The following is a 24,121-nucleotide window of genomic DNA, read 5'->3' as shown; positions in this document are numbered from 1 at the left end:
TGCCATGTAGCTTTTCAATTGACTGAGAGCTTCCTGCTGCTGAGGTCCCCACATATCTTTGTTTTTAGATCGAATAGCATCAAAGAAAGGTTTCTACTTATCAGATAATCAGGATATGAACCGGCTGAGAGCCGCAATTCGGCCGGTTAGAACTTGCACTTCCCTGCGAGTTTTCGGTTCCTGGTTCTGTATGAGTGCCTTTGCCTGAGCTGGGCTTACTTCTATTCCTCTTTTATTTACGACGTGCCCAAGGAACTGTCCTAACGAAACGGCGAAGGAGCACTTGGTGGGGTTCAGCTTCATATTGTATCTCTTGAGAGTATCAAAGACCTCCTGGAGGTGCTTCGGGTGGTCCTCTTTCCGTATACTTTTAACCACCATATCATCGATATAGGCTTCAACTGTATTGCCCAGCAGATTACTGAAAATTTTATTGACAAGTCGCTGGTAGGTGGCTCCGGCATTCTTTAGACCGAAGGGCATCACTCTGTAGCAGTAAGTGCCTGTTTCTGTGATGAAAGCAGTTTTCTCCTCATCTTCAGGATTCATGGGAATCTGATTATAGCCAGAGTATGCATCGAGGAATGTGAGCCTTTCATAACCCGTCGTAGCATCCACCATTTGATCAATCTTGGGCAGAGGAAAGCTATCTTTTGGGCAAGCTTTGTTAAGATTGGTATAATCTACGCACACCCTCCATTTCCCATTCTTCTTTTGAACGACTACTACATTCGAGAGCCATTGTGGGTATTGCACCTCTCGAATGAATCCTGCTTGTAACAGTTTATTCACTTCCTCGGCTATTATGCGATTGCGTTCAGGTGCGAACCGTCGGTGCCTCTGTTTGACTGGCCTGAATTCTGGGTTAACCCTCAGACTATGGCATGAGACTGTAGGATTGATCCCCACCATATCTGAGTGATCCCAGGCAAAGACATCCGAATTGCACCGAATAACCCTGATCAATGCTTCCTTCTCTTCGGCTGTGCAAGATGAGCCAATGTAGGTGATCTTCTGAGGGTCTCCGAGGACTACCTCTACAGCTTCGAGGGACTCCTCGGTAGGTGCCTCAACTTCGGCTTCTTCCTCTGCCTTGAGATACTTGGGCAGAGGATACTGTAGCTGCTATTTGATTGCGTCTTTGGGATTCGCCTCTGACTGAGGTGATTTCGATGCTTTCTTTGCCTCGTGTAGCGTTAGCATATAACATTCTTTGGCAGCAACCTGGTCTCCCCAGAGGTCGATGACCTCCCTGCCATCCGGGGATAAACACCTCATTACCTGATGAAGTGTAGAAGGGACTCCATTCATACGATGGATCCAACCTCTTCCCATAATGAGGTTATAAGATGGATGAATCTCTGTCACGACGAAGTTTTCCTTTAGAGTTCTCTTTGCTGCAGTAACGGATAGATCGACCACTCCAAGCGGATTCACCTTAGTACCATCAAATCCCATTAGGGGGCCGGAAGTTGGCCTGATGGATGATGGTGAAATCCCCAACTGATCAAAAGCTGTTTTTGTAATGATGTTGGCGCTACTTCCCGGATCTACCAGCACTCTTCTGATCATGTAATTCGCTACCAGGAGGCTGATGACCAAGGGGTCCTCATGCGGGCGCTGGACTCTAGAAAGGTCATTGTTACCGAATCCAATGTTGATGCTGCCTGGTGCAACTGTGTTTATCGAAGACAACCTGCGTAACTTATGAGCCTCTCGCAGCCTGGATCTGTACAACTCTTCAGATTCTTCATCATCCTCTGACCTTCCGTGTATGGCATGGATAACCTTTACCTGACCGCTCTCTACCCGTCGAGGGTTAACCTCCCGAGGTCTTACGTGCTCCTTTGTGGCGAGATACTCCACCAATTCTCCTCTCGCTATCATGCTTTCTACTTGTCGCTGTAGGGACCTGCAGTCATTGGTGGTATGCCCATAATCTCTATGGTAGGCACAATGTTTGCTTTTGTCCCTCTGCTCCAAGGGTTGCTTCATGGGCTGAGGAGTTGCGAACCTCGTCTTATTCTCTTGGAATAGGCGCGCCAAGGTAGTACGGAGAGGGGTAAGCCTGTCCTCTGTCCTTCGCCTTTTCTCAGACGCTTGGGTGACTTGTGTGGCGGTATGAGGGACCTTCTGCATCCTTGTGCTCGCAGCTTTCTCTCGAGACTTGTTTTCCACCGTGATGAGGGTAGCGTGCTGTGCACGGTAGGCTACGTTTTCCTCCAACCGGATGTAGATTTGTGCCCTAGCGTTCAAAGTCTGCATATCCGGGGGGGAATATTTGACTAAGGATGTGTGAAACTTGGTTCCCTGGATCATCGCCAACTTAAAAGTTTCGATTGCCGTGGCAGGATGGCAATCTGCTATCTCCGAGGCCTCCATGTTAAACCTGGATAAAAAATCTTGCAAAGTTTCTCCCTTCCTTTGCCTTATGGTGAAAAGGCTGGCGATACTTTTCTTCTGCTTCTTATTTCCGCAATACTGGGCTAAGAACATGGTGCACAAGGTCTCATAGTCAGGGATAGACTTGTGTGGCCTATTCCTGAACCATTCTAACGCTGCTCCGGTTAAACTGGTAGGAAAAACCTTACACATCCACGGATCATTATGATCGTCCAGTGCCATCTTTTGCGCATAATGATCAAGATGCCGAGAGGGGTCTCTTGCCCCATCGAACTGGGTGAAGGATGGCATAGTGAACTTCTTCGGCCTCTCCACAAGGTACACCTCGTCAGTAAAGGGGGTCTTGACCAAGGAATTCTTGTGCTCTCTAGCCATCTCGGCTGGTGTCTGGACTCTCAAGAGCTTCTTTTCGTCGAAGGCATCTTGTACACGTGCGCCATCCGGAACGCCATTGGACCATACCGTAAGCCTACGGCTGGACTCGGCCTGTTCGTCCTGAGTGCGATACGGGAGATTATCCGAAGCAACCGCCTCGGACCTCGTCCCTTGCTTTTGCTGAACCTCACTAGGTCGAGCCCCGTTGGGTGGTGTCTCGTTGGCTGGAGGCTCGTGAACCGGAGGTAAATTCCGGGTGGGAGGTGGTGCCGCAGCATCGCCTGGTGGTGGTTGTGGCGTTAGCCTGGCCATGGCCGTGTGCAGCGTATGAGTCTGCTGCTGAAGCGCAGCTATCTGGGCGACACTCGTATCGTTTGCTTGCCGGAGTGTCTCAAATTGGTGCAAGAACTCTTCTCGCATCTTTTGCATCAATTCTATCTGTTGATTCATTACTGACTTTCCGTTTGACATTCCAGACACGATTAAAGGATTTAATTTGAAGAACAAGTGGGAGTATATTTCTATACGGTTCCCACAGACGGCGCCAAAGTGTAGGTGCAAAATTTCGCTCAACCAATAATGACTGAGAAAAATAAAACAACTCACTCAAAAACAATAAAAATAAATAAGAACAATGTGTAAAGAAGTGTGGAATTGCTTGATCCTTTATTGGAGGTCTTAGCCTCTATTTATATACAAAAGATTGCAAAATTATGGTAGGACTCGCGTTGCTTGCCCTCCAATTCTTTCTATATAACCATACTTTTCTAAAAGAGTTCTTTCCATTGTTGAATTTTCCATACATAGAACTTGCCTTGTACAGAACTTCCTATCCGAATTTTCCTTCTAGGTAAATTCTTCAAATGGTAGGATTTGTGCATTTTTAGGCTGAATATATTTTGATCCGGCTGGGCTTGGGTAACAGGCCGGATGTTAAATACTCATATCTGGGCTGACGACAAGCTGGGCTGATGGCTTCTTGAGTCGGCCTTGATGGAATGGTCTTGGGCTGTAAATACCCTCAACTTGGGCTTGAGCATGATGGGCCTTATATGTCCTTGGCCTGTAGATATGGGTAGTGGTGACGTGTGCGTTTTTTATTGGAGGGAGTTTTTTTCCCTCCACAGCAACTAAATTGTTACGTGACAGTAGACTCTGCCTTACTAATCTACCTAAATTGTCATGTGGATAACCACGTAGACTCAGCCAAATACTTCGATCGACTTTAATGCCCGACTTAAAAGCGATATAGATAAAATATGACGTGGTTATTCTAAAATTTCAACATAAATAGGTATCATTACTACTTTTATTTGTTTCCATAAAATACATCTCTCTCCATTCCTTATTTTTTAGTTTTTCATAGCCTATTTCCTTATCTTTTTAATTTTCCATTTACAGTTGTATTATCTTCTTTTTCTTGTTTTTCGTTTTCATTTATAGTTGTATTATCTTCTTTTTCATTTTCAAACATATTTATCGAGCTAAAAAGCTGTACTCCAAATATAATGGGACCTATAGTAAAATATAAAGTAATTAACTATTTAGAAAGTTATAGTCCCTTTTTTAAGTTTCATTTTAATCTAAGTATATTCGTTAGTAATTAAAGTTTTAATCGCTATGTATATCAAATTGTATATGTATTATATATATATATACATCACATTACATCTCTGTAAAAACTATTGAGATCCTTTAAATTATAAAACATTCTGTCTTCGATCATTTAATATACATCAATTACTTTAAATAATATTTGTTAATTGTTACAAATCACGCTAGAAGGATTAATACCTCTTTTTCTCTTTAGGTGTGAGAGACTGTTGCTTGGGGTTGTTTTAGTAAATTTTGCTATATATTCTTATTTTTCTAAATTTAAGAAAATTTAACTCAACTACAACAAATTAAAAATCCATCTAATTTTCCTTTTTTGAATTTAACCAAATATTTACTGCTCCTGACCATGTGACTCATTCTATTTTAAATAGGCCTTGTCAATTTCGTAACTACAGAATTGAATAGTTGTGATGTCCGCCTCTTGTGGCACCTATAACCTCGAGGGGTGAAATATGAAATTCAGTAGTTGGAAGTTATGAACACTCCCAGCTGACAGTTTCCTGATCATAATAAGAGAGAGAAATCTCACAATTCATCATTGAACCCTTACAATCTTTTTAGACTGTAGTGAAAATTTAACATAATTTATATAATTATACAAAGAAAATATTTTAATTAATTCATACACAATGATGGAAGGAATAGAACAATTAAATTAATGACTAATTAAATATTAATTATTTTGTTAAATTGAATAATACATCAATTAAAAAAATGTGAATGAATAAGTAAGAATTTGACAACATAAATATTTCAGCAATATAATATAAAATTGAACACACAATAATATCAATAATGAAATATTAATATAATAATATAAATTAAAATAGTAAACGACAATATTAAATAAGTAAGAAAATAATGACATGATTGTAGATGCATGTATAAATAACTTAAAGTTGTTATTCCATTCGTGTGGGTATTGGTGAAACTAGTTAGCTCTAAGATAGAATCCCAATCAACTCGCATTGGCGTCGCCTTCATATACATGGCCATAGAAAGACCAAGTAAACTTGTGTCTCGTTTAAAAAAAAAAAAAAAATTGTATAACCATTTTTTTCTCCTTTTAATACTTGGATTAAGTCATCTCGAAATGCTCTAATTTAAGTATAAACAAAATTTAGACAGAGATAATATTACTTTAAAAACCAAAATTATAAACACATTTAATAAATCAAATTTGGTTTTTTTTGTTGAATACACCATAACATATATTATGGGTGAATTAAGAAAATAAGTTGATATTGACACAATAAAAGTCACATATTAAATTTCTTCATTGGGTCCCCAAAAGACAAAATTAAAATGTGTGCAAATAAGTAATGGCAAAAACAATAATAGAGAAGGAAAAAATAAATAAATTAGGAACCAAGCATATAGAAAAAAACAAACCAGTGTAAAAATGAGAAAGAGACTTTATTGGAATTAAGGATTCATTAACGAGGGTAAAAATGAGAAAGTGCGTAAACTTGTTGCACGACTGGAGAGTGCAACCCTCGTTATTATAACAGTAATAGAGAAAAAAGAGCCTATTTTTCTCTCTCTAAAAACTCTCTTTCTCTATCTATTCTTCTGCTCGGTTTGCCCAACCCCGCCTCTCCCACAAGGCCTCACTTACGCAAAGGCAAAGCTCTCTCTCGTCAATTAACCGCGCAAAAGGTATATATTTAACGGATCAATAATGCGTAATTTCAAAAATCTAAACGTCTCTCGTCCTTCTCTCTCCTCTCTCTATCTATTCCTCCCCTCTATTTCTCTCTCTAGGGTTTCTCTATTACTCATGGCTTCTTCTCTCTCTCCCCTGTGCAGGTTTATAAAGGAAACTCTGGTTTTCTTAGGTATAATTCCACAGAAAACGGTGAGAGGACTGGGTTTATGGAATTTATTATCTGAGCAAGGCCTAGGGTTTGTTCCAAGATGGATTCGATGGTGGAATTTGAATCCAGCAAGGCGAGATTTGAGGGTTTAGCGGCGGTCGGCGAAAAGAGAGTGGTGGAGAACGGGAATGATGGTGAATCGGATGTTCCATTGCCAAAGAAGGCGAGAGTTGGTGGAGGATTGGTTGGGGATATGAAGAAGGTGGCGGAGATAGTGCTGGTGTTGGCGGCGATGGGAAATATGAGGGCAGGGAGGAGTCCTACAGCGGCGGAGAAGGAGATGATGGAGGAGGCGAGGGGGAAGTTGGTGGAGGTGTGTCGAATGTTTGCGCCAAAGGATGTTTTCCCGAGGGAGGAATTTGGGGGCATAATTGAGGATCTAGGTCTCAACAAGTTGAAGGAACAGAGGCTGGCATTTCTACCTCCCAAGATGTCGATTGCTGAGAAGTGTTCGATTGCAATGCAAAAGGTGAGGTTTGAACTGGCTTTTGTTACTCTTTGACTAATATTCACTTTGGTCATTTTTCACTCTACAATGTGGAGTATTGAAGTGTTAGTGAAATTCATTTCTGCAATTGAGTCCACAGAAGCTGAATTAATATGTAGACTGTTAGCAATTATGGTAAGCTATATATACTTATTTGAAGAACTGTTTGGCTGGATTTAGAGCAATATATCCAGTAGGGAAGATTCATGTGGAGTACTGGAGACACAAATTGAAATTCATACTGATGTTTAACTGTCTTTTACTCATGCTTTCAGATGGAAAAATCTAAGGAATTTTCTTTACATTCTGCTGCATATTTATCTCAGCGGTTACAAATGAAATCTAGTGTAGCGGCTGAAAGCCGTGGGAAATCACATACTGTTCGAATGTCCTCATCAGAGAAACAAAGTCATGCATCAAATACTTCTGGATCTCTCCATCCTGCTTCACCTTTAGGTCATGTTCCTGCAGCAAATTCTACATCTTTAACATATCAGTTGCCTGCCAGCCAAGTAAAATCATCCGTGGCATCCGGTGGATTGCCTTCCACTCATATAGGAAGGGATTCTTCATCCTCTTCATCGTCAACATTGCCTAGAGTTGACAGAGAACATTTTAGATTGGATGGAAAATCAAATGGTTCTTATACATCGCCGGTTCAAGGTAACCTTTCATTTGCTTTCTTAATCACCCATAATGTTGGAAGATATGTTTTGTGATTTTTATGGGAAAAGTCCCACGGGGAAGACAAGGATATGCTATCTGGAAAAGAGTAGGACAGAAAATTCATGTGTGAAGGGTATTCTCCTTCTAGGAAAACTATTGTCAGCTGAGAGTCCCTTCTTGCTTATCTGATGGTACTGAAACTCATCATCATTAAAATCGTCCTCATCGTCATTATGTTAGCAGGTCTCACCTCAATTTAAAATTCACTCTCTACATGCATAATTATTTTCTTGAAAAGACTTGTTTGGCTGGTCAGTAATACCACATTGCAAGTTTCAAAAGGTTGTTAGGACAGTTAATTTGAGTCAAAAACATCATGTCCTTTGGTTTTTTTATTTTTTTCTCTCTGGAAGCTTGGCCTTGTTATATGATCATCTTCTCTACATTTTTACATTAGCTTTTAATAGTTTATTATTTATGTTGATTTTATAATGATCATAGACATTTATATATATATATTTGTAGCAAATACTTCAGGGGATTATCACACACAGGTGAAGGTGGCAGCAAATGCTTCTGTTAAGGTTCAGGGAACTGCTGATTCAAGTTTGACGCTGGTGGCCCCTCAAGTAAAAACATCCAAATCGCATATTACTCAAAATGCATCTGGAAATCTGCCGACAATACATCAGCATTTGCAGGGCATGAACTTTGTTCAAGCTCCTTTACCCTACAACAGCCACAATGAAATTGGCAAAATTGTTCATAATTTATTACTATCACAGATTCTGAAGCAACCCACATGGACTCCTCCTTCTAGGGATTACATGAACAAGGCTGTGACTTGCCAAATGTGCAAGCTTACCATTAATGAGGTGGAGAGCGTACTTGTTTGCGATGCTTGTGAGAAAGGATTTCATCTCAAATGTCTTCAGTCTCACAATCAAAAAGGAATCCCTAAAGGAGAGTGGCACTGCCAGAACTGTTTGACGTTAAGCAGTGGGAAACCTTTGCCCCCTAAATATGGCCGTGTCACAAGAAATATAAGTGCACCAAAAGTTTCTTCTAACACACCTGCTGTGCAGTCATTTCCAGATAATAAAATGGGAACTTTAGGTGAGAAGATCTATCAGCAAGATAAAACAGCAAATGGAAATTCTGGTTTACAAAGTGCTCCCAGTGGTAATGTTCGTAATAACCATAAGCATTCAACAACTGGTTCAAATATGCCAAATGCAAGAGAAATGCAAGGGAATGATATTTCATCAAGTAGAGAAAAAATTGATGACAAACCTTGTTCAGGAACATGTCGAAATGATGTAATAAAGACCTCGGAGGCTGCTTTTGTTTCTCCCGCTGGCTCCTCACATGAAAGATCAATAGAAGGGAAATTGGTTTCTGAAGCAAACATACAACCTCCATTAACATCACCTGACACAGTTACCAATACACTAGATCACTCACCAGCTTCTCACAACCTCCGAGATAATTATCAAGCAGGGGGGCCAGACGGTGCTGAAATTTCATCAGACCAATGTCAAGAAAACAACATTATGGTTAAAGATTTGGAGAGATCTTATAGTAGAGAAACTCTTCACTGCACTTCAAATCGTGAAATTAAGCAAGATGAGCATGGAGTTGGACAAGTTAATTCTATTGAAACTTCAGGATCCAGTAATGGGGCTCGAGAGCCTAGGTCATCAGACGACTTGCATGTTGTTGAGTGGGTTGGTGATGTCCTTCAAGTTATGGATGGGAAGACATACTACCAGTCATGTTGCATCGATGGCACTGTGTATAAAGTGCATGATCATGCTCTTTTTCGTTCTAACAATGACAAATTGTTGCCTTCTAAGATTCAGGTAAGCAATTGTTCTTGTGAAAATATACCTCACAGGCTCACACATTAAAGATCTCCTTGATCAATTAGTTAGAACCTGCGGCTAAGGGTGGCAAGTTCTCAACGAGCTTGCCAACCAAACTGAATTTCATCCATTTTCAGGTTGGTTTGGATTTGTTTTATAAGAGTCATCAGAGCACTCAAGTTTACTTGAGCCTACATAAACTAGCATTGACTTGCCAATCTCATGGGTTTATGATGCAATCTTGTGAACCCAAGTGACGAGTTAAAGGTGGTTTGTTTGGCTACGCTAGTCCTTGTGACATGTCAAGCTGTCCTCATCTGACTCCTCACCAATTTTAATGGTGAAACTGAAAAGCTGTAGATTATTTCTGTAGCTTCTTACAGGAATTACTCAACTTTTTTGTCTTGAGGAGAAACAGTTTTTGGTTGAGAAGTCTGTGATGTTAGTAATTTTATATAAAATTTTTGCCTTTCCGCTGCAGGCCATGTGGGAGGATGGCACAACTAGATCAAAATGGGTTATTGTCAATCAGTGCTACTTTCCTGGTGATTTGCCAGAAGTTGTTGGCTGCCCCTGTGCCCCGGAAAGCAATGAGGTAAATTTGTTATACGTATCATGTAATTTAATGTTCCTTGTTTATGTGCATGCCTGCAAGATTACACTTCAAAACTAGAGCAATTGTAATTTTGGGCAAGGGATGCGTTATAAGCTCTGTCCTGCTCAAGGCAGATTGTCAAACATTTTAGAAATATTAGGATAGGAGTATAATTAAATTGGTCAATTTTGTTCAAGGATATTATTCGAACTGGCTCGTAAAATAGACCTCTCGGGTCTCTGGCCAAATTGGTTCACGGGAAGTTTTTTATTTTAATTTTTTATAATTTAAGTAGATTACTCACCCAAGCACACATAATTGAATGCACACTGTTGATTCCATAACTGCTCTGACCCCCTTCCTTATTTGCATTATAGCTGAAAGTTCATGTTATACATAAAAAAAGAGTTCATATGAACTTCTTGTTGCTGTCCTGTAGGTCTACGAGTCTAATCATCCTTGCACCATAATGGCGGACTTGATTCAAGGCCAATGTGAAGTTCTTCCACTACGCAAGTTTGTCAAAGAAAATGAGAGGCGAACTCGATTTAGGACGGGGCCAAATGATGGTTTACGACCACTTTTCTTATGCAAGTGCGTCTCTTTTTTGTTGCATTTATTTCCAGTATTTCCACTTCCACTTACAATTGCTTTTCCACGAAAGGTGTATGCCATTGAAAAATGTTTGTGCATGTTTTGGGTTTGTGCTTGTATGGTTTGGCTTTATTTGGTGATCTTAAATTTTTATATTTTTAGTAAAAGTTAACGCTACGTCGTCCTTAATGGGGTGTCAGGATTGTGGGTAATGGATAGCGATGATGGGAATTGTTGGATTAGTCCTAGCCTTTTTTCCCTTCACGGTTCTACATAGTATTTTGAAAATATTTGTATATAACTCATAAAAAAAAATTTAAAAACTGTATATAAAGCATTAGTAGCCTTTATAGATTCCTAGAACTTTCTAAATCAGATGTTGTAATGATTTGGCTGAATATATAAGCATATGTTTTAATACACAAGTTGTTAAACTTCGCATGCTATTTATTTTCTTCCTCCCACTCCATATATGCAACCAAGGAGGAGAACATAAGTAAAAAACTTAAGGTGTTTGAAGTGGCTTACCCTCCCAAATTGCTTTGGTAGGATTATAATATTTAAAAGGAGAATTTGTGCTTTGAGTTTTGGGGGTTCGTCGTTTGTTTCAATGGTGAAAGTTTGGGTTTGCAAGTGTGAGAACACAAAGTTCTAATAACTTTCTGCAAAAGAATGTCAAATGTTATGTTTGTTTTTGAACCAAGCCTCCAACACCCCTTGTGGTTGGGACCAACATTTTGTTTTGAACTTCATCATTGCAGCTATAGTCTAATAAAGTTTGTGGTAGTTCTGCTAAGAATTTTTTTTATTATTATTACTACTACTAATGGAAGATTGTAATGACTGTTACCCAAGGCTCTGATATGTCAGAGTGCGAGCAGTGGATTTGTGACGTCCCACAACGCCTGGTGGTGGGGAGAACTTGCTGAGACTTATATGTGGACACCCCTTAAAATTGTGTAGATGCATTTTGAGGAAAACCGTGAGCTCTAAGAGGAGATTGTGCTATCTACACAGGTTGGGGTGGGCTGTGACAAATGGTATCAGAGCCAATCTCTAGCCGGAAATGTGGGAAGCATGCACAAGCCCATGAGGGTTAGGCTAGCGAGGACACTTTAGTCCCAAGAGGGGGTGACTGTGATGTCCCACATCTCCTTGGGAGAGACTTTGCTGAGACTTATATGTGTGGACACCCCTTAACTGTGTAGACATGTTTTGAAAACCATGAGCACAGAAAGGAGAGTGTGCAAAGCGGGCAATATTTACAGGGGATGGGGCTGGTCGTGATAGAATTAGATGTGGAGAAGGGGTGAATAGGTCTTATGGATATGAATTTGTAAGTTGTAACTAACTTTTGAATTACTGTTAGTCCTTATTTAAAATTCTTAATTTGTTTACTGCATGTCTTTGTTTCAATCACATAAAGTAATAAATAAAATGAAGCAGAGTTTCACTATTTTTTATATAGAAATTCCTAGAAAGAAAATCCATGGGATCTAGTCCAGACATGTTTAAAATTCCCTGTGAGAAAGAGGTTATAGACGCTACCAGATTCTAAATCAAGACTCACCTAGTCCCTTCTGACTCAGACTTACGCAAGCTCTCCCCAGATCCTCAGCCCTTGATCCATCTACTGACTGACCCCACACTCAATTTGCTCCTCCACTAACTTCTGATCTCCACAACTAGTAATGTCTGTTCAACTTATTCTTTCCAAACCACTCAACTGATGGATAATTTCAATTCTGCTGCTTGCTTTGATTCTCTCAGTCACACATAGTATGGTAATCTATAAAGAGCCCTAAATTGATTCTCAAATCTCTCTCAGAAAATACAAATTCCCTCAATATTATGTAAAGAGTTTAAAGGTTCCGTGAGAGAGATACCCATGTAGCATGGTAAGTAAAATCTTTTTAGAATTCTGATTTGAAAGAGTTTCCATAAAAGCATGTTCACATGTTTGATTAACTGAGCATCACTAAAGAAGCATCTATTGTCAACATGTCGATTGAGGCATTCTGAATTTCAAAATATTTTTACTGCAAAATTTTGATCGATGGACCATTTTTTCGATGCTCACTTTAAAAATCATATTATCAAATACCTAATTTTGACAAACAAGATTTAAAAATATTTTGAGCCTATTAGGGATCATACCGAGGTGGCTAGGTCATACAGTCTCATACCCATCCATATGATTAAGTCTTGAGAGATTTCAGGCTTGTTCTTTGCTGAGCTCCATCTTCATCATCTTTTGAGGTTGTAGAACTCACAACATTGGCATACATTACAAGGCAAGTTTTGAGAAAGAAATTGCGAACACATGACTCATATTCCTAATAATTATTAATAATTTGAAAATCATATTATCAAATACCTAATTTTGATAAACAAGATTAAAAAAATATTTTGAGCCTATTAGGGATCATACCTAGGTGGCTAGGTCATACCTAGCCATATGATTGAGTCTTGAGAGATTTCGGGCTTGTTCTTCACTGAGCTCCATCTTCGTCATCTTTTGAGGTTGTAGACAAACGACTCACAACATTGGCATACATTACAAGCCAAGTTTTGAGAAAGAAATTGCGAATACTTGACTCATTTTCCTATCAATTATTATTAATTTGAAGATAGTATGCTTGATATGACGGTACAAAAGAGTTAATTTGGTAATAAAATCAAAGGAAAGGGATTAGTATTAGCGAGCAAATGCTTGTGCTGTCGGAGCATGATATATAAAGTATTGAACACCTCTTCATAAAGACTCAAGAGTGAGCTTGCTATGGAAGTTTGGAACTGTTTGAATTGCCTTCTCAATATCATTTTCTTCCAAACAGATTTCAGTCACTGCAAGGCACCTTTCAATCAGAAATCGATTGAAGCAATGACTACTAATTCAACTTATTTTGGCCAACTCTTGATTTTGTTTTGTTTCTCCCAGTCATCTAGCCTAATCGACTAAACTGATGATTGAAGATTCCTCCCCTTCAAAAATGAAACATTTTGGAAGGAGCAGAATGGAAGATCTTTTGAGTGGGAGGAATCTTCCATTGGGGTGCTGAAATTTACTATTATTATTTCTATTTTTAGTTGGGTGATGGGGAGAAATTGTACATCTTTAGATAAAATCATGGATTTTTTGGGTTCCTTGGGTCCCTACAACCTTCTCTGTACTGTTTTTGGGATGTGTTTCCCAATTGAACGCTCTCAATATTCTCTTTATTTATCAAAAAAAAAAAAAAATGTTTCATCATCTATTTCTCGCATCTCCACTTTCCCACATCCTGCCATATGTCTTTTCGTATGAAGCCAAATGCTCTTTACTACGTGCAACACAGCCATTAACAACTTTACCTGCAAAAGTTACATCTCACTTCATGCCTGTCATTATCTACTGGGGAACCATACTTTCACCCAATATCATCACTCATGCCACCCCTAGTCTCACTCCCACCCACCACTGTCCCGCTCGTCAGAAGGCTTGACACTACCATTACCACCTCTCCAACTCCTGATCATGACATCTTCGAATTTTGCAATAAATCACAAATCTTTTATCAAAATTTTGTAACACTCAATTGCACGATACAACATATTACATATTTATCACAATTCACATGTATGATAATTTACGGAAAAAAAGAAAGTAAAAAATCCACAAATAATTCTGAAAATTTTAAAAATTGTAAAAAATGAAATACAAATAAAAATTTTAATGAAAATTATGAATCATAACAATTTAATAAATGCATCACAGTTTCCAAAATGAAAGTTAAAACACGGAAAAAAAAAAAAAAAAATCTGAAAAAAAAAAAATCATTTATAAGTTTTCATGCAAGAAAAGTTTTTGCTTTGGAAAAATGTACCAAAAAATGAAAAAAAAAAAAGAAAATCAAAGTGTAGATACGGAGCTATGAAACGCCATCAATGTACAAATGTTATAGATCTACCATGAAACAGCATTTTTAAGTTAGATGCAAGTGAAAAAAAAAAAAAAGCTACGGAACTCACTGATTATTTCGAACTTTGGAAGTTCAAAAATTGTGACTTTATCTTAGATCTTGAGATTAGAGGTTTCAAAGCAAGCGAGGCTCAAATTGAGTTGTTTTGAGACTAAAATTAGGGGAAAAAATGGGCCAGATTTGTGTTTTAAAGGCCCGACATTATCCTGGTCCTGAACCTGATGATACTGTTAGGAACTGACCGATTATCCTGTAAACGGGTGGTTCTTGCACGGTTTTTGGTCGAACTAAAAGCGCACACCCGAATAGGACGCGTTGCTCATCGAAATGGCCGATTCCCTCTTGATTTGGCAAGTTCTCAGTGAACTGGCTGGTTCTTATGAGAATTTCATTTTGACCACTTTATCGGTCAGAATCACTATCAGAATCCGACAATTCTGTGGTCTATAGATGAAACATTTGTTGGGCTTGAGATTTGAGAATGAGTTGAGTAGAGGTGTAATGCCTGGCATTTTGGCATAACTTTTTATGTATCGTACCATTTCAGAGTGTGTAATTTTTTCTCTAGAAATATATGGTTTTGTACACAAACACTAGAGCCTCAACTGTGGATATGGATGTTCTTTCCAAGATCCATACTACTAAAATATGTAAAAATGTTATTTTGACTGTGGAAAAGTAACCTCATGTTTAAGTATGACTATTGGAAATATTAGTTTCTTCTCATGATTTTCAATGAATTCTCCTTGTTTCAAGAATGTCAAAAAGCTTGAGCTTGATCCTGTCAGTGCTCCAGACACATGGCAGGACTGTTTAATTATGCTTCATGTATAATAATGTGGTGTATTATTAGTTTTAAATTCTCTGTAATAGTAACTCTATAAAGTAATGTAACCATAATGTGAAGAGTGAAGATGAACTCCCAAGAAACTAGTTTTGTAGAACTGCTCTGGATGGTAATGTGGAACATGAACATAAATGAAAATATTGAGTTGATGAGTGACCATAGAGGGATAAGGGAATCATTCGAAACCATGACTTGCCATAGTAAAGGAGACCATTTTAACATTCTCTTCGAGTCTTCGAACATATTTGAAAAGTGGTTCTCAAATGATTGTGCTGTTCCACTCCGGAGGAGAAATGACGAGCAGTAGATATGTGCATGCCCGTCTGGCATAGTGTTAAACAAACAGTAAACAGGAAATGCAGTATAGTGCTTAATATGACACACCACCTTGGACATTTATTTCGGAAATGGTATGTTGGGTTATTTTTATTTTTTCCCTTAATTTTCTTCCTTACCCTTTAAGCAGACACATTATTGTATCTTGTCCACCCTTCTTTTGGATAAAATAAAAAACTTTCTACCAATCTTGATTTGGCGCATGGCAAATGATGTTGGGCACAAATAGAATATTGCATTGTCGAGTTCTTCAAACCATGGTATACTCTTATACCATCAATAGCGACTGATTGTCTTTAAACCATAGTACTCTAATACCGCACAATCTATACACCCTAATATATCTCCTTATTTGTACGCCTTAGAAGCACAAGTTGTCTTGTGTTTTGAATGCTGTCGTAGATTACTCACTTCAAAGATTTAAATTGCATCCATTAGGAATTGTGTTATAATATTTGTTTTTTTGATAAAAAATTGTTGTTTTGGTTGTGAATTGTTTTTTTTCTTCTTTATCTCTTTTATATGACAAAATGCTTTGTTGAGTTGAGTTATCTCTTTTATTTATTTATTTATTTTGATAAGTCTCTTTTATTTGAAATATTAAGTTATGAATTAAATAAATAATTTTGAGTTATTTTTTCTTTTTTCAATTCTAGTCAGAAGTTTACATTCATTGTTTTTTAGGAAGTTTTTGTGTTCAAAAGTCATTATTCTAAGTTTGTTACTACCTATACAAAGATGAGATAACAACTATTGGAAGGCATATTTGAGACGTGGCTAAAATATTGATGGAACCCTTGGTAATGACATTCACGAGGACCCAATACACCAGCTTAGATTAATTGCCTCATCTTTTTGGCAAAACTAATATGCCCTTGAGTTAAATTAAGGGATTAAATCTTTATGATACGAGTATATGTTCATTGTTTTCTTATTTATTGTGTAGAAGAATTGCCTTATCATGGATTTTATATAATCTGAGAAAGAAATTGCTTTGCAGATGGTTTTATGATGAATCAAAAGGGCTATTTCGAGACACTTCAAGTTAGTTGCTATTAGACGTATATTTTAAGGTAAAATAATTTTATCCAGGCTCTCGTTGCTGCAAGTTTCTGGCTCGCTCTTTGATTATATACACTGACAATTCTTTTTGCTGTTTATTGCAACTCATTTGGATTAGGGGATTTGGTTTTTATCTAATGCACGTAGACAAAATACTGATATGAATATGATATAATATAATACTGTAGAGACATACCAATATAAGATACAACTAACACCGGGATACTACCATATGTGATAAGACACGTGCTTATCATAAACAATTTTAAGAAAATTATTGTTTATCTTTAGACACGGATATTCTTAACGGAATATTTATTCGACATAATTTCAGTAGTATAAACAAAACATGATCTATAAATAAAATTGTCGATTTCGTTTCATCATTACACAATCTAGTTTTTTTTTTCAAGTATATCGAAAGAAAGGGATACTCCGTCTAGAGCCTCGATTCTGTTTATAAATTCGTTGCTTATGTTCTTACTTTTTTCTTCGATGGTATAAATCCAATTATTGTATAGTTCATCAAAGTGGAGTTTTTCTATTGTGTACAAGGATATATTTTTTTGTATCATTTCCCAAAAGGTTGACAAACTGGGTGGATACGTAAAGGATATTTTTTTGTTTTCCATTACTTTGGCATGTATAAAAAAATATTGTGACCCATCCAGTTTGTAAAAATATTAAATGTTAAAATGGCAATGATAGCATAGTGGTTAGTGTCTAATGGTCTCATCTTGAGGTTGACGTTTCAATTTCCTTTATCTCTGTGTCCCTATACTGTTGCCCCAAAGAGTAAGGAAGCCCATCTCAAATATTTAAACTGCACAATGGATGCCCCTTTACTATTTTTTGCCATAGTATGGAATTCCATTTCAACTATCTCAACCGAATTAGTGCACTAATGGGTTCACTAGGGAACTAGCTGGTCCAGTATGAACCGCTGTCTTCACCGATGTTCTCTTATGGAAAGCAGTATCTTAAAATTATGAAAAAAGTTATATATTTATTAAATTTTACATTACCATGTCCTTGCTTATGATCTCAACTGATATAATTTTTTCTTTTTGGCCTTCCTCTTGCACTTTTAGCATTTCAACTTGGATCAAATGCTTTTGTTGTTGAAACTATGGTATAATTGAGCAACTATCCTAATCAAATTATTTGGGCCTTTTTATTATCAATGGGATAAGGGGTACTTCTAGCAAGAGATATATCTAATATTTGGTGCTGAGCTAGCCCAAAGTCAATGTTCATAGAAATTGGGTCTAAAATTATGAAATTTTAGCTTTTAGCTCCTTCTGATTATATCAGCAATGATTTGACAGAAGTTGTTTTTGTTGATTTATATTGCATATAGCCAAACCATCTTTAGACAGTTTATCGCGTGTAGGCAACCCATTTTGCCCCTTCCTTAACATAGGGATTTATGGGTAATTTTATACCCTCGATATAGGGGTAGTTTAGTAATTTACGTACTTCAATACGTGTAAAACAATACTCATGGCCTTTTGTAGCATTGAGTAATATTCATTGGGACCACGATCGGAGTGCTATGACTTGACCAACCACACCACTGTTGTTAGACATCACACAGACTTCAATAACCATATAGTCTCTCATAAGGAGATGGTCAAGTGCACATATTCAGCCTTCCAGTTCTCAAGATGAGGCTTGATCTTATATAGGGTGATCCAGTGGTCAATCTAAAATCAAATAACATAGGGACACCTTAGGTATCCTAGATCATGGTTTTGATTATCGCATGTGATGGTCAACTCGAAACTTTGATCAACTTTCCCATAGAAGGTTCAAAACAGTTAAGTTTGAAGGCTAAGAATTGTCTAGAACAGACTTCGAATGTAAGGCGTCATAAAAAAATCCTAGAGAATCAGGCTTGAAATCGTGCACACTTTTGAAGTTCGAAACCACGTCTGTTGCATCAATTTTGACCTAAAACATTGGGTATCTTTCATCTATAGAGGCAACACAAGCCAAGTTGCATTGTGTCACATTCGTGGATGTGACAGAGGCACAAGTGAACTCTCTCTTTTGTAGATGCAACCAGTCCCCAGAATTTTCTTTTCGGTACTTTTTCTTGTTATCCACAACTTTTACACTTCAAAAATATAGCACCCTGGTTTGCTTTTAAGCACAGTTTGGATGATTTTAAATGCTTGAGTGCTAGCAAGACTCCTCCATCTCTTATTGAAACCCTCTACACCTCTGTTGTTATTTAGTAGTTTTAGGGTCGTCGTGGTATGCACACGTCGTTGTTATGCCATGATCATGCTTACATTACCATTTCATGAAAAGAGCCAGAAAGAGCTAAAAGTACTCGAGCAAAAATATTGTTGTGACCAAGTTGCAGTAGGATTTGGATGTTTTGGGAACCCTCGGTAGTTTACTCTTAACTGGTGTGTAGTATACTTTGTGATGCTGATGCGTCCCAACTGAGACATTTGAGATGTGTTTTGATTTGGTTCCAAGTTGTCTCTTGGCTTAAAGTGAATGTTGGAAAGAGTGTTTTAGTGCCGGTCGGGGATGTTCCCGATATTGAGATGTTTGCTCAGATCCTCGGATGTGGCACTGGCTCGTTTCCTATTTCTTATTTAGGTTTGCCTCTGGGTGCTCTTTCGAGATATGTGGGGAGTTGGAATCCGGTGGTGGATAGATTTGAGAAGAGGCTGGCAGGTTGGAAGAAGCAGTACCTTTCCAAAGGGGGGCTGGTCACTCTGATCAAGAGCACTCTCTCTTGCCTTCCCACCTATTTTATCTCCCTTTTTCAGATTCCTTCTTCGGTGGCGGAGAGAATTGAGAGTTTGCAGCGGAATTTTCTTTGGGGAGGGAGAGGAGAGGAGTTCAAATATCATCTGGTTCGATGGGAGCAAGTGTGTCGTCTCCTTCAGAGTAGAGGATTAGGGATTCGAAGGTTGTTGCCTTTCAATAGGGCTCTTCTTGGGAAGTGGTTTTGGAGATTTGGGGTTGAGAGACTTTGGCTTTGGAGGAAAGTTATTGCCAGCAAGTTTGGGGAAATTAGTGGTGGGTGGTGTTCTCTTGAGGGGCGTGGTCCTAGGGGTGTGGGGGTTTGGACTTGCATTCGAAAGGGATGGGACGTTTTTCGTAATCATGTTCGCTTTAGGATCAGGGATGGTAGGAGGATCAGATTTTGGGAGGACCTTTGGTGTGGGGATCTTCCCTTTGCTCTTTCTTTCCCTCGGATTTACAGGATTGTTTCTGACAGACAGGCCTTGGTGGTTGACTGTTATCACCTTGATAACGGAAGACTAACTTGGGACGTTCAGTTTATGAGGTATTTTCAGGATTGGGAAATTGAGGAGGTCGCTCGTTTTTTGGAGTTACTGTATCGTCAGGTGATCTCTCATGAGGAGGCTGATTGTTGACTTTGGAGTCCACACTCTCAGGGTCGTTTCGAGGTGAGATCCTTTTTCAGGTGCCTTTCCCTTGGAAGGCTATTTGGCGTTCCAAGGCTCCCCTTAAGGTGGCCTTTTTTGCTTGGACGTCTGTCTTGGGTAGGATTTTAACCCAGGATAATTTGAGGAGGAGAATGCAGGTGGTTATCAATCGCTGTTACTTGTGTCGTTGCGATGAGGAGACAGTGGATCACCTTCTGTTGCATTGCAGTATGGCCAGAGATTGTTGGGATTTGATGATTGGGTTATTTGGGGTTCCCTGGGTTATGCCCTGTTCCTCTAGAGGGTTGATTGAGGCTTGGAGAGGTGTCTCTGTTGGGGTGCTCATCCGGGATGCTTGGAGGGCTATCCCTCTTTGTGTTTGGTGGTGCATTTGGCTCGAGAGGAATCGAAGATATTTCGATGGCAAGGAGAACCCCATTTTTATGCTTAAGTTTTCTATTATTTCTACTCTCTTTTGTTGGGTCTTAGGGAGAGATTATCGTTTTATTGAGGAGATTGTTATTTTTATGGCCTCTTTGAAGGCTTGAGGCTCTTTATGGTTTTTTCATCTTGTTTCTTTGGGTTTCGCTCCCCTTTGAGCACTTTTTTATAAAATTCTTACTTATCAAAAAAAAAAAAAAAGTCTAGGTATCTTAAAACCATTAAAATGCACCTCTGTGACATCTCTTAAAATACTAAAATTTATAGAATTCTTAAATTCTATGTTTCGTGAAAGCCATCTAAAATACATTCAAAATTAAGTTTCTCTTTAGAATTATAAGTCTCTTGAAATTTGATTTGTTTAAAAATCATTTTAAAACAACTTTTCAAAAAAAGTAAGGTTTCTAGTAGTTTCTTGAAGGAGTCTTTTTGTTTGTTTCATAAAACGAGACTTCCAAAATCTTGGTTTAATTCACGATTTTCTTAAAGATGACTACAGTAACTTATTTTAGTCTCTAAAGTAATGCAAACACTAGGTTTCATAAAATCTGGATATTTTTTGTGCTCTTATAAAAATCCTTTGTTCGTTGCTTAAAACAAAACTTTGATAAATTTTCATCTAAGAAGCACAGAAACTGATATGGGACACGGATACGACACAACACGGACACGGTAGGGACACGCGAATAATAAATATTTTATACATATATATATATGATGTTGTAGTGCTGTACTTTAAGAAATTAAGAGTAATATTATTTTTTATCGTCCAAATAATGAGAATTTTTTTTGTGTTTTGCTGGGAAAAAGAAAGAATGATAGAAAAAGGGTTAAAAGAGAGAGAAAAAAAAAAAAGGATTAGGGTTTTGTTAGAAAACGAATTAGGGTTTAGTTAAAAATAAAGGTAACAAGAGGAAAAAGGAAAAAGAGAGAGAGAATTTTGTTGTGAAAGGAAAAAAAGAAGTATCTGGGGTTTGTGAAAAAGAAGAAGAAAAAGAAAGAAAAGAGGAGGATATAGAGAAAGGAGGATCGAGAGAAAAGAGGAGAGAGAGAGAGAGACCATCCACCGGCAGTGAAGCTTCGTTGGTGGGAGAACAAGAGTGAGTCAAAGATTCATGCAAGAGTTTGAACATTTGAACAAAATATAAGCATAAATATATGATTGTTTTAATATAAAATTTTTTTACGAAACAACTTATAAGTAATTATGTAATGACCATCATATTACTGAAAGTTATTAAACAATTCCTCAAGTCTTTTTTTGATAAGTGTTATTAAATAACACCTCATATTTACACTTCAACCCGGCTTTCTTTCTAGATCTTTCTTAAAAATTCCCAGGAATGCCTTATCAAAAAGGGAAAAAAAAAAAAAAAATCCCAAGAATGGGACATGCGTGTCGGACGCTTGTCCACTACGTGTCCATGAATACTAAATAAAAAAAAAGTCCAGACATGTTTTTTTGGCGTGTCCGACACGTTTCGAGGTGTGACGGTGTCGGACAGATTCTTTGCCCTTTTATGTGTGTCCATGCTTCCTAGCTTCTCGTTAAAAAAGTCTCCATACATACATTTTTTTTTTTTTTCCAGTTTGGTGTGCAAGTTTGCACTTTGTTTTGGTTTGAGTTGGCTTGTTTGGCTCACCATGTACAAATCCGGGTTGCGTTGAGAGGGGGTTTTGGAGCTTGATATGCACTGTTGGCTCCATTCTCTAAGACTAAAGCTTTTGTTGCAGTTTGTATTATAACACTTACATTTTCAGTTAGTGTAAGGAAAAGATTTATTCAGATGTGTGTTATACTGTGTTTAAAACATCAACTGGATAACATACTTAATTCCTTAACATCAACTGGATAACATACTTAATTCCTTACCTCAATATTCTGAAAATTTTCTGTTTGCGATTTATTATATATTAAACTCATTTAAGCATGGGAATGCCGTCGTGAGTACGAGGACAACCGCTTTATGAAAATATAGTCGAAGGTTAGGTCTGTACTCAAACCATTCCTTTCAGGATCTTGTGTTGATGAGACTAAAACTAGACAATGGTCTTTGCAGGATTTTTATGTAATTTTACGAATAAGATATATAAAAAGAATAATTCATAGGATGTTAGGAGCCAAATGGTTGATCATCTTCCCTTTTAAATGTTGTTATCATTCAAAAGCAGTTTGTTCAAATTTAAGATTTAAACTGGTACCTATTCTGTCGGAAAGGGTGGCATATTTGCCTTAAATCCGTGAATGAGTTGTACAGATTTGCAGTTGCTCACAAGTGGGATCAAGTCCCTTTCTATGTCCTAAAACCTATTGGTGGCATGTGATGGCTTGAAATCATGCAGGTTAGGAAGTGTAGCTAGCACGTGTGTGCTTGCAATGCCAAAAAATACAGATTTATCACACAAGAAAGATCGGATGAAACTAGAATTTAAGTTATATGGATGGTGAAATAGTCAATTTTCCCCTCACAAATTTACGATTATTCTCTTCTTTTTCTGTTTGACTAACAGTTTGCCTTGGAACCACCTACTCCGTCTCACATCTGCAGATACCTATGCACTGTTCTATGACAATATTTTAACATACTCGTTACATTCTTATATCTTTTGTCGGAGTATATGTTAAGGATAATAACTGGGTTATTTGTTTGCAAACAGGTTGCTAATTGTGGGGGAACCTTGGACAGCTGATCAAAGGATTTCCAAATGCTCATTTCGTGTACATTATATAGCTTTAGCCGTGTCTGTATCATCTACCTAGTAGAGTAGCTCACAATGAATCTTATCATACCCTTTTTTGCTCCTAGGGCTTGTTGCATTATTGTGCCGCCCAGTAAAATATGAAGGCATGTCTTCTGGTCAGATATTGTTGAAATTAAAAGAAGAAAAAAAGGTTCAATCTGTACATCATTGTGTGTTATTGTGTGCTCTCCTGCTTCATGGAATGAATAGAGAACAGTAAATGCAGTCTTATGGGTCATGGAAGTCTCAAGGGTCCTCCATACAGATTTAAAAGTGGATGAGATAGTCCTATTTTACTTTTGTACTCTTTCTTACGCCCATTTGGTTTCTCAAAAGTGAGTTGTAGAAGTTTCATTGATGACTGTGGAGTGTGTGAAAGCGCTGTTGGAAACTGTTAGTTGGGTGATTTTAGACTAGAAGACAGTAACATCAATGTAATAAGTTGTACTTCATATATATATATGTATATATATTAAAAAGATTATTTGCTAAAGTTTTTCAAATTCCTTTTAAGTGATGATTTTTATCCATTAAATTTTAATTACCAAAAACTTGGGGATGGCACACTTTATTTTATTAAATCTTGTATCATATGCCAGAAGATTACACTGCGCTTGTTAATCCTCCGTCCATCCATGATCAATCTACTCCATTCCATGTAAATACATGCGTTGATATTACATATAATATATACAGATAGGGTCCTCATCTCTTGCTCAAGGGTGAGCAATAGAATTTATCCGCACTTTCATAATAGCATATGCATTTATTATTATACTATGGCAATTCAGTGGTTGGTTGTCATTTGAAGATAAATCCATCAAAATTTTGTACAC

At 37.8% G+C, this 24,121-nt stretch overlaps 1 protein-coding gene across 4 annotated transcripts; it reads left to right on the top strand.

Moving 5' to 3' along the window:
• Positions 1-5,925: 5,925 nt before the first annotated feature.
• LOC132312203 (uncharacterized) lies at positions 5,926-23,788 on the top strand. Of its 4 annotated transcripts, none has more exons than XM_059810474.1 (8): positions 5,926-6,054; positions 6,205-6,741; positions 7,035-7,422; positions 7,951-9,287; positions 9,772-9,885; positions 10,325-10,479; positions 16,625-16,697; positions 23,202-23,788. In XM_059810474.1, exons 2-7 carry the CDS (start codon positions 6,313-6,315, stop codon positions 16,671-16,673), a joined length of 2,472 nt encoding a protein of 823 aa, XP_059666457.1. In that variant the 5' UTR covers positions 5,926-6,054; positions 6,205-6,312; the 3' UTR covers positions 16,674-16,697; positions 23,202-23,788. The 4 variants fall into 4 exon arrangements, with proteins under 4 accessions (XP_059666457.1, XP_059666459.1, XP_059666460.1 ...); XM_059810476.1 differs by lacking the exon at positions 23,202-23,788 and adding an exon at positions 23,055-23,177; XM_059810477.1 differs by having other exon boundaries at positions 5,927-6,054; positions 7,086-7,422.
• The last annotated feature ends 333 nt before the right edge of the window (positions 23,789-24,121 follow it).

Source organism: Cornus florida, unplaced genomic scaffold (assembly GCF_030987335.1).
Source record: "Cornus florida cultivar Cherokee Brave unplaced genomic scaffold, ASM3098733v1 CherokeeBrave_3.0.0_Hap2_Chr06, whole genome shotgun sequence".
NCBI lineage: Eukaryota > Viridiplantae > Streptophyta > Magnoliopsida > Cornales > Cornaceae > Cornus > Cornus florida.
The sequence above is the reverse complement of the archived record's forward strand: the minus strand, read 5'-3'. Positions and strand labels throughout refer to the sequence as shown.

Bases quoted from the DNA above. Each gene is read 5' to 3' on its own strand.
- LOC132312203 (XM_059810474.1), top strand. From the start codon at position 6,313: ATGGATTCGATGGTGGAATTTGAATCCAGCAAGGCGAGATTTGAGGGT. The intron at 7,423-7,950 runs GTAACCTTTCAT...ATATATTTGTAG, and splicing joins TTATACATCGCCGGTTCAAG to CAAATACTTCAGGGGATTAT. The intron at 9,886-10,324 runs GTAAATTTGTTA...GCTGTCCTGTAG, and splicing joins GTGCCCCGGAAAGCAATGAG to GTCTACGAGTCTAATCATCC.